Genomic DNA, 15409 nt, shown 5'->3' on the forward strand with positions numbered 1-15409 from the left:
CGATCATCATCATCATCATCATCATCATCATCATCATCATCATCATCATCATCATCATCATCATCATCATTATCATCATCATCATCATCATCATCATCATCATCATTATCATCATTATGAGCAAGATGGTCAAACACATTTAATCAAATAAAAAGTAATCATGATAATAAAAATAAAATATAATTTAAAAAATAAAACATTGAACAGCCTATAACAGCCTATTTCAACATCCCATGAGGCTGTTTTAGAAGACGCACAAAATAATACAAATCAACGTATCCTTATTTACAAGTCCGATAACATTTTTCCGATCTCATCGTTGTGATGGAAATACTATCAAACCAACTTAAAATATTGTCCATCACTTCAATGTCAAAACAAGCTCATGATTGTGTTCGGTTATCTGACTTGCTGATGGGTTCAGGTAGGTAGGTAGGTAGGTAGGTAGGTAGGTAGGTAGGTAGATGCTAATAGATAGAATGAAGTTGACGTCACTTGGGTCTTTGTTTTTTTTTGTTTTTTTTTTTTTTGTTTTGTTTTTTTTTTGTTGCCATCCGCGTTTATGAGTAAACTGTATTAACCAGACTATAAACGTTCAAGATTACACATAGGTTTGTGTGTTGGTCCTTTATATTTCCGGATGGCAATGTTGTGAACTTAGGCAACCGCATATTATCTATAATATTATCTCAGTACCTACTTGTACTATCTGACAGCACGGTAGAGATAACATAGCTCATCCGATAGGCAAGCTGGTGTAACAGATACATATTTATTTACTTTAGACTGAAAAACAACTTTTTAGAATTTTGACTGCACCCGGGATTTACCTCGGTCCCTTTGCTACCAATGAGATATCAGGACCATATTTTTAAATATTGGTCAGAATTTTTTTACTTTAATAATCGATTTAGTTTAACCAGAAATTTTCTATTCAAATATCGATGACTTTTGTAAAATATTGAGGGAAATCTTAATCAAAAGCTATTTCAACTAAAAACCTGTAAAATAAAAGTACGTGTTTTCTTGGTTTATGGCAGCCAAGAACGTTTTTGGAAGGGCCTGAATCAAAGTGTTCTTATTTGCAGGTTCTGATAACCCAAATTATTATGGTTTGATTGTTGTAATGGAAATAATCTCACACCGACTTGCAGGTCTGATAATCCAATCTATTTAGGCTCATTGTTGTAATGGAAATCTTTAAAAAATGACGCAAAATATTGTCCATTATATTACAACAATGTTAAACTAGGCCCATAATAGCGTTCGGATGTTAGGCTTGCAATATATGTGCACGTTGTCTCAAACCACCACAAAATATTGTCCATTACAACAATGTTAAAACAAGCCCATCTGACCTGAAAATTAGTTTACTTTGGTCTGAATAAAAAATCGTGGGAAAAAAAAACAAACCAGCTAGCTATACAAAAACGAAACAAAACAAACGAAAAAAAAGAGATGATAACCCTGATAAAATAAACCAAAATAAACATCAAAAGAGGAGGTGATTATCAAAATCAGCTCAGTCATATCCGGATAGAAAACCAGTTCCCACTCTGAAGCAATCTATTGGACACCCTGGAAATATCAAATATAATTTTAAGTTAGAAAAGTAAATTATGGACCAGGCACTTACGTTGATAACAACAAAGAATGGAGTAAGTAGACAAGTGCCACAAGACAATAGAGAATAAAAAACTTCGCGGCGATGGGGGCTCAAACCCACGACCTTACAACTTACTAGTACGACAACTCCGCCTGGACGGGGGCAGGATAGCGCTACTGTCAGAACTATCCACCACTCCCGGTCTAGTGGGGAACTAGACAGGCAATGAGGCAAAAAGACTGATCCATTTATTCACATCTTATTTATTTATTTATCTATATTTATATTTACGTATTTATTTATATATGTGTTTGTGTATTCTTCTTCTCTTCTTCTTCTTCGTTCCCGTCACGTCACATGGTCAGTCCGGTCTGGTGAATGAAGCCCACAGTGGTCCTGAGGTCGTCCTCACTGCCGTACAGCTTCTTTGAGTATGGGGTTGGGTCAGGCCAGAAGTTCCTTCTCAACTGGTTGTACTTTGGACATTCCATTAGGACATGATGTCCATTTTCATTTTCAAGTCCGCAGTCACATTGTCCAGAGGCACCTGCTCTGGACATCCTCCACATATGTTCCTTTAACTGGTTGTGTCCAGTTCTCAGTCTGAAGATGATGACCTGTTCCTTTCCGTCGAGCACCTTGATTGGGTCATTCATGTTGTATTCTGGGTGCTTCTCTCTCCATCTCTGAGACTGGATAAATTTGGCCATTTTGTTAATTTCTCCTGTTGAGTACATTGGGGAGGGTTGCTGCATGCGACTTCCTGCCTTTGCCAGTTGGTCAGCGATCTGATTTCCAAGTATCAAACAGTGTCCTGGAATCCACTGCAGTACCATGTTGGTAAACTTGCTTAGCTTCATGAGGTTTGTGTATTCATTTTGATTATGTGAACCACTCAAAAATGAGTGACACTTTATATAGAAATTAACTGCTATTACAAATTGTAAACCGGATCTCGAATTTATACCCCAATCAGAATGCTTCTGTTCGCCTTGAACATGGACTATCCAACTGGTTTCCAGCCTTCACATTGAATCTATCCTGAGAGGGGCCATTGATGATTATACTGAACGAAACTACAGTGCACCAAAATAAATGGCAAGCCAATCTTAGATCTGTATGCTGACGGTATTGCACTCCTGTCAACAACGCTTTATTAGACAGACTAGTGCAACCCGTAAAACAACATAGTGAAGACAAAGACCTGCTCGTAAATGCTCAGAAGACCGAAGCAATGGACAATGATAAAAGTCCAAAAGCTCAAATTGTGGTTAATGTAGGAAAACTGGAGAATGTCAACAATTTTGGATATTTTGGAGCAATAATAGAGGCAAATGGAAAATCGGCCGCTGATATCAAAAGGAGGATTGTATTTGCCCAAACAAAATTGACAAAAAATGATGACATTATGGAAAAGTGAAATGATCCAACTGAAAGCGAAAATATTAGGAACATGCATATTTCCAACAGCATTATATGGATGTGAATCATGGACAATCACAAAAACGATGAGAATAAATTCAATGCATTTGAATTGAACTGCTACCGGAAAAGTCCCCCTCATTCCCTTGACAGCACAGAAAATTAACCAAAATTTGAAAGAGTCCCTGGACATTAAGGATCCATATCTCATCAAGATGATACAGAAACTAAAACTTGCTTTTTTAGGACATATCAAGAGACACGACACCCTTGATAAAAATGTTCTAGAGGGTGTTTTGGAGGGTAAAAGAGGGAGAGGGAGGCCAAGAAGAAGATGGTCACAAGACACCAGCGAATGGATGAATAAGCCATTGACTGAACAGGACAGAAGCTTGTTTCTGTTGGCAGTTGCGGAGGCCACGTCCAGGAAGGATAAGCCATGATGATGATTCATTTCATCGATGTAGGATGACAACAAGCATGAGCGGTAGCTATGAGATAACCCTCTTTATTCTACATTATAAAGGAATGAATATAAGATTTTTAAATGCCCAAATTTAAAATGATTAACACGATCATATCTACAATCTATAAAAATAGATACGAGGGTCAGATCAAGTGTAAAATATCTTTATCTTTCTATTCATCTTTTAAAACCCATTTCTCTCCCTTCCTCTCTTCTTTTCTCCCAATACTAAACCGGCATCATCTAGCACTCTAACCAATCAGATTGCAGTGCCCTCTCACCACAAGCAGTACGGAATGTTATAGTATTTCATCTAATCATCAATGAAATAATCAAAAAGCACTGCCTGTACTCCTCACGACCTGTGAACATTGATGCTTATGACAATCAACAAATACACAATGGGCACCAACTGCTGTGTGTTTGCTGCAACCTTGTGTAAAGCTGCTTGAAATAAAGGCTTTGCCCCTGGCTTGTGTAATTGTACCTCCAGACGGAATGCCTTTTCATGATGGTGTTTTGTCTGCGGTCGGAGCAGTGTCTGACCTTTGACGTTTCGGCGTTCCCGTCTTAATTAATGATCTGACGACAGTGTTGAATTTGCCTTTGTGTTTGTTTATCTTTTATATTACTTTGTTGATGTGTTACACAATGGTCTGTTTATTTCAATATTATTTCATGGATTATCAATTGTTGCTTATTTGTGTGTTTTATAAAGTTTGTCTTTTAAATTGATGTATTGAATCACGCTGGTTATATCCTTGGTCTCACTATTAATAGACTGAATAGGGAAGAACTACTTTCAATCAAGAGACTCGGTCCCCACAAGATAGTTTGTATTACGAGTCAAAGACGGGAAACAAAATATATCGTCTAAAAGTGAATGGTCCAGTCGTTTTCCTTGGCTCATAAAAATAGATAAAACTGTTTGCTGTGTTTTAATGGCATGCTGTTTTGGTGATGCTGCCTCAGAAATTTTGGATTAAGAGCGGTCTTAAATTATTTGAAAAATTTTCACGAAAGAGACTCTTAACATCAGAAATCTAATCAACATATTTTTTACTTTTTCCTCTTAGTGTAGCATATAGCTTCAACAGCACTCTTCTGTCTTCTTCTGTCCTTGGTGCAGACCTTTGCTTCATTCCAGGTAATATTAGAGACGCACAAATGTAGGTGAAGGCTCCTCCTTCAGGTCTGTTTTGGACGACCCCTTTTCCCTGTGGGTTCCATTCGAGAGCCTGCTTGGCAATGTTACAACCCGTCGTCACTTTCTGCGCCTGACCAGGAAATCCAATTGTTCTTAGTTTGTTCTTGTTCAAAGGTCAGTGTGTGGCACCTTGTCAAACCATTTTAATTTGAGGATTTGCCGAAGACCGCTATGTACAAATGTTTGTATCTTGGCTGATTTGGTCAAGGTTGTTCGCCAAGTTTCTGACCCATTAGATCAGGACTGCTTTAACAGACTGCTTTAATAGACTGCTCAATGAGGATTCTCAGAGCTGCAATTTAGTTTATGCATGAGCGTTCTTTTCTGAAGCCTGCTTTCTTCTCTCGTAGTACTTTGTTCAGTGTAGCTTTCTTCCACATGGAACGTTTATAGATGCTGTGCGCTTGGCTAAGAAACTCACAACATTTCCATCCGGAAATATAATGGGCCAACACACAAAACTGTGTGTAAAGTTTATAGATAGAATGCGCTTAGCTAAGAAGTTCACAACATTGCCATCCGGAAGTATAACGGGCCAACACACAAAACTATGTGTAACCATGAACTTTTATAGTCTGGTTAATACAGTTCAGTGAGAATAACTCACAAACGCCGATGGCAAAATATAACAACAAAGGCTTGAGTGACCTCATCTTCGAACTATCAATAGTCCGGTTAATACATTTTTAGTGAGAATTTCTCATAAACGTGGATGGCAAAAAAACAATAACAAAGACCTGAGTGACGTCAAACCTTGTTCTATCTATAGATAGTATGCAGATGACGTCACTCAGGTCTTTGTTATTGTTTTTTTGCCATCCGCGTTTATGAGTAATGCTTACTGAACTGTATTAACCCGACTATAAACGTTCATGGATACACACAGTTTTTTGTGTTGGTCCGTTATACTTCCGGATGGCAATGTTATGAGCTTCTTCGCCAAGCGCATACTATCTATAGTCTGATTGATATAATTTTATTAGAACTACTCATAAAATGGTTGGCTGAAAACAATACCATAGAGCTGAATGACTTCATTTCGTTCCTTCGTTTATGGTTACAATACTTTCAATCCGGCTAGAGGCTGGTGTGAGCATTATGCCAAACGCATAGCACAACTAAATTCCCAACACACACAACCATGTGTGACCTTGAACGTTTATAGTCTGATTTATAGAATCTTGTCAGAACTAATCATTGAAATGGCTGTCTAAAAACAATAACAAAGAGCTAAATGACGTTAATTTCTTTCTATCTTCATAAGGTCTCTTAGCATTGGCATTGATGATATTATGATTTAAGAGGGGTTTTTTTTTTCTTTTCTTTTTCTTTTTTTTTTTAGTTTAAATAAGTCAAGAAAGGCAGCACATGTAAATAATGTGCCCTAAACCCTTATTAACCAGTCGATTTTTTGACCAATCAAAACATGGAATTTGTGACACACCTTCACACGTGCTAGGACAATCCTGGTTTGTTCTTTATAAACAATAGCGTGAATTATATCGATCTCTCTCTCTCTCTCTCTCTCTCTCTCTCTCTCTCTCTCTCTCTCTCTCCTCTCGCTCTCTCTCTCTCTCTCTCTCCCCCCCTCTCTCTCTCTCTCTCTCTCTCTCTATCTCTATCTATCTATCTATATATCTCTCTCTTTCTCTGATCAGTGTTATTGTTTTTATACTAGTTATCTCACGATCTGCTCGATAATATTATAAACGTTTAAGTTTACACATGGTTTTCTGTGTTGGGTAAAACAGTGGGTATTTTACTTAGACACATGGCATCGATAGCAAAACCTGTGTAGTTTGCTGTCTCTACCAATCACTGCCATTGTTCGCATTATGACGACTCTCCGAGAGGCGTGGTTATCTAGGCGTCAATTGTAAATAGTGGGTTACAAAGCATCACATGAATATCATGATGAAACACACTTGAAGTAATTTTTTTTTTAATCTTAAAGATAACAACACTAGTCAAAACATCAAAAACAAGTCAACCAAATAGCAATAAGAGAAAATTAAAGATACGCACGTGGCGACGATTTTGAATGTGTGCCTTTTTTATATACACATTTATACCTGAGTCAAGTGGAGCAATACACGCAAACTGCCTTGGCCAGTGTTACGGTCACCGACTATGCTCAACACCAGTCAATTTTGCCATAAAACAAGACAACGTACTGCCCACTTTTAGGTCATATAACCAAAGACCGGACTTTATGAGTGTAAAGTCATGCAAATAATCACTCCATGGGCGTGATTATAGAAAAGTTGTCCTACTTCAAACTACACAAGTCAATTGATATTGTAACTTGGCATCGATAGAAGATAATCAAGTATCTGATAAGCTGAAACACGCCATTAGCTTCATTCATTTTTGTCGAGGTAAGAGTTGTCAGATTATATTATTTTTGCCGTTGTATTTTTGATTGCGATTTCCTTTCACTCGTAGTGAGTTGCATATCAGAACCCTGGTATACTGATTTTTTAATTATTTTTTAAATGGCTGTATGGCGACTCAAATTTACGTGTTTTTTTTTTCTCATTTTTTGACGGGTTAAAAAAACGATTGTTTTGCGGTTTAAATTGTAATAATTAAAACTAAAATCTGGTCAATTGAAATGAATAAGCCACTTCCCTCTGGTGTATCTCTTACCAGGATTCGATAAGAGTTTAATGTATATACAATAATAACACAATAAAGCATTAACTCTTAACATACCGATCTTGACTTTATTGTAACGTGAATTTTTAGCTCATTGTCGTGCCCACCACAGATCAGTTTGGTATTATGTCGGAAAGAAACTGACCTCAAAACCAGAATAATAATGTTTTAAATGTTAGTTTCTTGACTTTTAGAATAAAAAATCTTACTATCTCTTCAATAAGGCCATTGATTTAACTCACATGCGATAAGTTGCGTCTAGATATTAATTATAAGCAGTCTGGCTCACGATACGCCATATTAACATGATTGAGTGTACTGTGATAAGAAAGTGTCAGAGTAGCCATCGAAGGGTTAATTATGACATGATATAAACAAATTTGGAATGTTCTTAGTAAAGTCACAAATCTTGAAAGATCGAATGACAGGGAGAATTAAAATAGACACAATTTGTTACGGTCTTCGGATTACAATGTGGATATTAGCCATTATGGTGGATGGACTTCGTTAAAAAGTGGGGTTATTAAGTTTGGAATAATCTTGAAAGATCGAATGACAGGGAGAATTAAAATAGACCCAATTTGTTACGGTCTTCGGATTACAATGTGGATATTAGCCATTATGGTGGATGGACTTCGTTAAAAAGTGGGGTTATTAATTTGGAATAATCTTGAAAGATCGAATGACAGGGAGAATTAAAATAGACCCAATTTGTTACGGTCTTCGGATTACAATGTGGATATTAGCCATTATGGTGGATGGACTTCGTTAAAAAGTGGGGTTATTAATGAAATTTGAGATATGCGGGAAGTAAATAAAATTTGTTATTTATTATGATATTAATTATTATTATGTTTTTAATTATATATTATTATTATTATTATTATTATTATTATTATTATTATTATTATTATTATTATTATTATATATCATCATCATCATCATCATCATCATCATCATCATTATTATTATTATCATTTTTATTATTATCATTATTATTATCATTGTTATTATTATCATTAATAATAGGAATAATAAAAATAATGATGATGATGATGATTATTATTATTATTATTACTTTATTATTATTATTATTATTATTATTATTATTATTATTATTATATTATTATTATTATTATTATCATCGCATCATCATCATCATCATTATTATTATTATCATTTTTATTATTATCATTATTATCATCATTGTTATTATTTTCATTAATAATAGGAATAATAATAATAATGATGATGATGATTATATTATGATTATTATTATTATTTTTTATTATTATTATTATTATTATTATTATTATTATTATTATTATTATTATTATTATTATTATTATTATTATTATTAGTATTATTATTATCATTATTATTTATTGCAATTGATATTTTAATATTTCGTTATCTTGATATTTGAATTATTTCTAAGCTATCGCAAGGAAAATGCTGTGTGAAAATATTTGACTCCTTAATTCGACTTTTATTTGGCCTGTTATAAACGCATATTAGGTAATCCATCGCAAGGACCGCCGATAAGTTAAAACAAACAACTGAATCTCAAAATTTGCTCATGTTTGTAAACCCAATGGATCAAGTGGCAAGTTTATTGTATAAATTCCTACTTCAGGCAACCAGGAGTTAACTTTGTAATTAAAAGGAAACAATAACACGGTCTATGCTCATTGCATAACCATTTATTTGCTAATTTACATAATGCAATAAAGAGAAATAGAAGATGGAAACACGCCTTACATTGTTTTACTCGTTCCTCAAGACTCTCTCGCCACTGAGAGTACTGCTATTGCTTTGTTTTCCTTGGCATCTGGACGCCTCTGTCCGCCCTACTGCCATCCGTCTGGACAACAATGGCTATAAAGGCATCCTACTGGCCATTCACCCATCTGTGCCTTATGACCAATATCTCATTGACGACATCAAGGTCAGTCTGTTACAATAATAATATTACGACGTGTTGCCCTCACCCCCCCCCCCCCCCCACCTTCCCCACCTTCAATGAAATCGTTTATTGTTTAGATAATACATGATTTGTATACTCTCATGTTTATAACCTATAACATAATATTCACATTAGATTTCAAAACGCATATTAAAAACTTTCAATGTCGCTATCAGGGGTCTGTTTTTGTTTAATGCAACCAGCTTTCTCGAATTGCCTACTCATGACTTTGCACGTATACTTTATATCGATTCTCGTTCATGTGCTTTGTGACGTATTTACGTGTGGATGGTCAATGCCAACCGTTGTGATCCAGCGGATTCACAGGCTTGAGATTCAGGCTTGATAGGACATGGGTATGGAATTCGTGCATCTCCATCCCTCAACAGTTCGACGCAGAGTGCTTTCACGGTTCATGCAACTTCATATTGAAATTTCATGTTACAATGTATATATATATATATATATATATATATATATATATATATATATATATATATACATCGCACCTTTCATCTAAAATGAACTGTAATCGTTACACATATTTATATGTCATAATTAAAACAGGCAGAACAGCCGTGACGTCACACCTTCTTCTTTTCCGGTTCAAAATTCCTTACAAATGTGTAACCAGTCCTCCGGATAATGAATAAAAAATGAATAGGAATATTGAAAGTGACATAACTATTTAATTGCAGGGTACATAGGCAGATTCTAATTATTATGAGGCGTAAGGCGCAAGGCTGGTTGATTTTTATTGACAACGATCATTTATTTAGACTAGAAAATAAGGTTCCATTACTCTGAAACCAGAAAATCAGTTGCACAAGTTTGCATCCACTCCTCCGAAAGACTGGTTTTAAGACTTTAAATGAGATTGGCACCAGTATTTGACATGACACTATTGTTCCCAATGTTTTCACAGACCTAAATGGTCTTAATCATGTGCCATCGGCTACAGTGGATGAAATGAGGAAGGATTGTCAAACAATGTCTCTAATTTCACATTCCATCTCTTCTCAATACAATCCAAAAAAAAGTGGGAAGCAGTGTGAAATGTGAGTGAGGAGTGACTCTATCTCGAACCTTCGTGACGTCGATTTTCCAGACTAACTTAGCGCGTAGCCTTTGTAAACTCATAGCCTGACACTGTCCAAAAATCACGTCAATATACAAGCTTACAATCAATGGGATCATTTTTTTATTGTTTTCGTGACCACTAATAATGACAACTCATTTGGCGTTTAACTAACCTAAAAAAGTAAACGAAGCCCACGCGCAGTAGCAGTCAAGACAGAAGATCTGAGGGAATAATTTTTAAAGACGTGAAAGCAACTAATACTACAGAACCCGGAGTAAACTTCAGAGCCATGAACCTTATGAATAGTATGGCTAAGAACGACTCATGATCACCATGGCTTTTCCCTCCTGGACGTGACCTCCGCAACTGCCAACAGAAACTAGCTTCTGTCCAGCGGCATCCTTCCACATTCAGTCACTGACTTATTTATCATTTCGCTGATGTCTTGTGACCATCTTCTTCTTGGTATCCCTGTCCCTCTTTTACCCTCAAAATACCCTCTAGAAAAATTTTAGAAAAATGTAGACGACTAACGACGTTTAATATCAAAATTCGTTTTTGTATTATGCAATGTTCAGTCTATGCGAGTTTTATGTATTTTGCCACAGAATATGTTTATTGACGGATCTCCATATCTCCACGCGGCTACAGACAGAAGGGCCTTCTTTGAGGAAGTTACTATTCTGGTTCCCAACACATGGAGCTCTAATACAGCTTGGGGCCCAGCTACGACTCAACTCTACCAGAACGCCGATATCATAATGCAAGGTAAGGGATAAGTATTTTTTAAAAATTATTAATCAAAATTGTTATATTTATGAGATACAGAATACACTTTCTGTTCGGTACCTAAACCCTTTTTTTTTTTGTTCAAGAAAAGTTTATGAAAATTCATACTTCAAACTTATTCCTTTTTTTTTCCAGTACCACCTACTACAAGACAAAGTCGAGACTCTGATCTCAAAGACACGCCTACACAAGCCTACACCCGTTCTTTTGGAGGCTGTGGACAGTCGGCAGTTCGAATCAATTTGTTTACAGACATGTTCGGAGCCAGGGGAAGATATCAGTTCGGACCATCAGGTTTGTTGTAACGGTAGGCTCCTCCTCCTCTAGTCAGCTGATCCTGCGTAGGACGTTGCTTCCCGAACTTTCTTGCGAAACAGATTACGGTTTTCCGCCAGTCTACTTGCTTGAGTTGCTGTCATTCCCAGCCATTCACATATATCTTGTTCCCAGCTTCTTGTTGGTCTACCTCTTCCTCTCTTGCCGTCTACTCTTGTCTGCAGAATGTGCTTTTCTAATGATTCGTGGCGAGTCGTGTGGCCAAAATAGTTCAGTTTCAATTTCTTTACAGTTTGAAGAAGAATTGGTGATTTTATTCCGATCCGAACGGTAGGCTACATTAGGGTGAACTCCACCACTTATGCGCCCTTAAAACAAGACCCTGCCTCCATGACAAAAACCAACAGGACCAAAGGTAGATTTTTTTCTCAATAATCGGATTTCAAATCCCCATAGCCCGGATTCACTTCCCACTCGTGTCCACCTCCCAAAGTCCTGGGGTCACTCCCCATTGGTGTCCATCTATCATAACTGGGGTTCACACCCCGCTGGAGTCCATATCCATTGGTTCCGCATTTACTCAATAGATCATTTTGTTTAATTAAGATATTTTATGTAGACTAGATTAATCTTAATTATTTAGAAGCTTATTAGGTCACATCCTGTCGGTAACTTCCATTATAAGATAGTGGAGATAAATGATAGGTAATAGATTAATAATAATGATGATAATAATAATAAAAATAATAATAATCCCATAGTCCCGGGCTCACTCCTCACTGGTGTCCACCTCTCATAGCCTTGGACTCACTCCCCAATGGTGTCCTGTCCACCCGCAAAGTCCGTGGGTTCAATCCCCACTGGTGTCCACCTCCCACAGTCCCTGGTTCACCCCCCACTGGTGTCCGCCTTCTATAGACCCGGGTTCACTCCCCAGTGATATCCACCCCCACAAAATCCCGTGTTCACTCCCCACTAGTGGCCATCTTTCATAGCCCAGGTTCACTACCCACTGTGCTACCTTTACTCACATTCTTTCACCGTTTTCAGGTGTAAAATGAGTACCTGGCCGTAAACAGCGGTGTCTCTGTCCGAAAAAGTGTAATATTATCGCCTAACAGGCGTCATGTCTCGTTCTACATGTTACGTTTTGCTGTTGGCTAGGGACCCCTTGTAAAGCGCTTGAGCATGTTTAATGGATATTGCGCTATATAATTAAAAACAAAACAAAACAAAGAAAAAAACACAAAAATACTACATTCCCCACTTGAGTCTACATTCCGTATTCTCAAGTTCATTCCCCATTACTATTCACATCTCCGGGTCTCTCGGTTTCCTCCCCTCTAATATTGACATCCCATTACCCTTGGTATAATCTCAACGGGTATCCATCTTAAATGGTCCCTGGTTCAACCCCCGCCGGTGCTCACCAATCAGAGTCCCATGTTCAATGCGCACGTTTACTATGATCAGTTATTGAGCAAACTGTTGCTGCAGTACAGCAGTTAGGAACAGCATGGCGGTTATAAAGCTCTTTTTGATAATTATTTTGCTGCGCAATTGTATCACTTGTTACAGTGAAAAAACTGCTTTCCAACTATATAATATATTTCCATCTGGTCAACAGGGCGGGTCTTGGTCCACGAATGGGCGCATTTCCGGTGGGGCGTATTTGATGAATTCGCTCTGGAAGGGGAACCACAGTTCTACTACTCACCTACGACGGGCAAGTTGGAGGCTGTGAAATGTAATGTGCACATGGTTGGAAGGATTTACAAGTAAGTCAGAGTTAAATAACCAAAATGACCCATGGTTTCAAACGAGGTTATATTGGAATGAAGCAGATGCCAAAAAAGTATTTTTATAATTTAAAAAATGACCAGAAATGCGAGGCATTGGTTTTAGAATATATGTCTCTATAGATAGAATGCGCTTGGCCAAGGAGTTCACAACATTGCCATCCGGAAGTTTAACAGACCAACACACAAACTCTGTGTAACCATGAACTTTTATAGTCTGGTTAATACAGTCTAGTGAGAACAACTCACAAACGCGGATGGCAAAAACAATAACAAAGGCCTGAGTGACGTCATCTGCATACTATCTATATAATGTAGTTAGAACGAACGTAACTTTTCTATTCTTTTTTTTATTTTTATTTTTTTTTGGGGGGGGGGGTTTGACATCCTATTTTGTGAGTAGTTCTCACAAATTCTATCAATCAGACTATTACGGGTTAATTTTATATATAGGTTTCGATACGTTATATGCGGCTGGCGGATGTTATAAGCTTTTTGGATAAACGCATAGCAACAATATAGACATTACCATGGTTTTCAATTTTGTCATATAAAATGAACTTTTAGCACATAGGGTAGGTTCAAAATGATAAACGAATTTAGAGATAAACATCAAAATACAGGTTTCAATATCAATGCTAAAAAATTATCATTCTAAAATTTCTAATACATAACGTAAATCAAATAGGATTATCCAATGAACACTACCATAACACAAAAACAACAGCAAATATTTCTACTACTACTACTACTATTACTACTACTACTACTACTACTACTACTACTACTACTACTACTACTACTACTACTACTGCTACTACTACTATTACTACTACTAATTCTACTACTACTAATGCTACTACTACTACTACTACTACTACTACTACTACTACTACTACTACTACTACTACTACTACTACTACTACTACTACTATTTTAATTATAATATTTTAATATTCAGTTTGATGTTGATCAGAATAGTCTCGTTAAAATTATAAAAAATATGCTGAATGAACATGGCCTGACTCAGTTAGTGACCTCTCTAACTCAAAGATTGGGGCACATCTTGGACTGGTTCATCATTGATACACCCTCGCTTGTTGAATCAATTGAAAATATCAAAAAAGAAATTTCAGACCACAATCTGATTCTGGCAACTCTCAAATGCAACAAAGAGAAAGCAAAGAAAGTCAAGATAGTGTCTAGGGATACTAAAAGAATAGACATTAGTTCCTTCAAAAACAATCTGTCAGAGGAACTATGAAGAATGGATATACCATCAGCACAGAAAACGGACGAGGTACTGCGCAACGTCATCAACAGGCATGCGCCAAAGACAACTAGAATAATAAATTCCAGGAAACCGTCTCCGTGGTTTAACCAGAGTGAAAAAACTGCCAAAAGGGAAAAAAGGAATGCAGAGGCATCGTGGAGAAAATCGGGCCTTGAGATTGACCGGTTGATATATATAGCAAAAAAGCATAAGTATAAAACCATCTGCAAAAGAGCAAAAAGAAACTATTATAACACAAAACTGTCATCAGTGAGGGACACTAAGGAATTTTTCTCTGTTTCAAAGGAACTTTTAGGGAAGAAAAGGGCATGTGTCTACCCACTAATATCCCGGTAGAAAAGCAGCCGGATGCATTTTCAGATTTCTTTTCGGGAAAAATATCGAAAGTTCTGAACAATTTGGACCTCGTGCAAAATGAAGATATAAATTTCCACCCTTTTTCGGGTTCACAGGGATTCTCTTGTTTTAAAGAAACAACTGAAGAGGAGATTTCTAAAATAATTTTTTCATCTTCCTCGAAGTCATGTGATTTAGATCCTTTACCAACTAATATTTTGAAATTATGTCTTCCTGAATTGATACCTTGCATAACTTATATTATAAATCAGTCACTTATCTCAGGACAAGTCCCAGATATCTTTAAACATGCAATTGTAAAGCCTCTCATAAAAAGCAAAATCTCGATGTAAATGACCTTAGTAACTACCGTCCCGTCTCAAATCTGCCATTTCTTTCTAAAATCCTTGAAAAAGTTGTCCTCAGACGTCTTTCACAACATCTCCATGAAAACAATCTATGGGAAAAATTTCAGTCAGCTTATCGTTCTTACCACAGCACAGAAACTG

General features: G+C 36.7%; 1 protein-coding gene across 2 annotated transcripts in view; it reads left to right on the forward strand.

Annotated features, from left to right (window-relative positions):
- The first annotated feature begins 7741 nt into the window (after positions 1–7741).
- Positions 7742–15409, forward strand: part of LOC144972992 (calcium-activated chloride channel regulator 1-like) — a 21322-nt gene continuing 13654 nt past the window's right edge. Inside the window, exons 1-5 of one of the 2 annotated variants that reach the window (XM_078914896.1) lie at positions 7742–7873; positions 8798–9307; positions 11015–11174; positions 11331–11489; positions 13099–13249. In XM_078914896.1, coding sequence (XP_078771022.1) covers positions 9104–9307; positions 11015–11174; positions 11331–11489; positions 13099–13249 — 674 coding nt within the window. In that variant the 5' untranslated portion in view covers positions 7742–7873; positions 8798–9103. Of the gene's footprint in view, positions 8135–8797; positions 9308–11014; positions 11175–11330; positions 11490–13098; positions 13250–15409 lie in introns of both variants that reach the window. The other variant, XM_078914895.1, reaches the window with a different exon arrangement.

The sequence above is a fragment of the Berghia stephanieae genome, chromosome 5 (assembly GCF_034508935.2).
Source record: "Berghia stephanieae isolate SIO BIC M18660-M18661 chromosome 5, UCSD_Bste_1.3, whole genome shotgun sequence".
Taxonomy (NCBI): domain Eukaryota; kingdom Metazoa; phylum Mollusca; class Gastropoda; order Nudibranchia; family Aeolidiidae; genus Berghia; species Berghia stephanieae.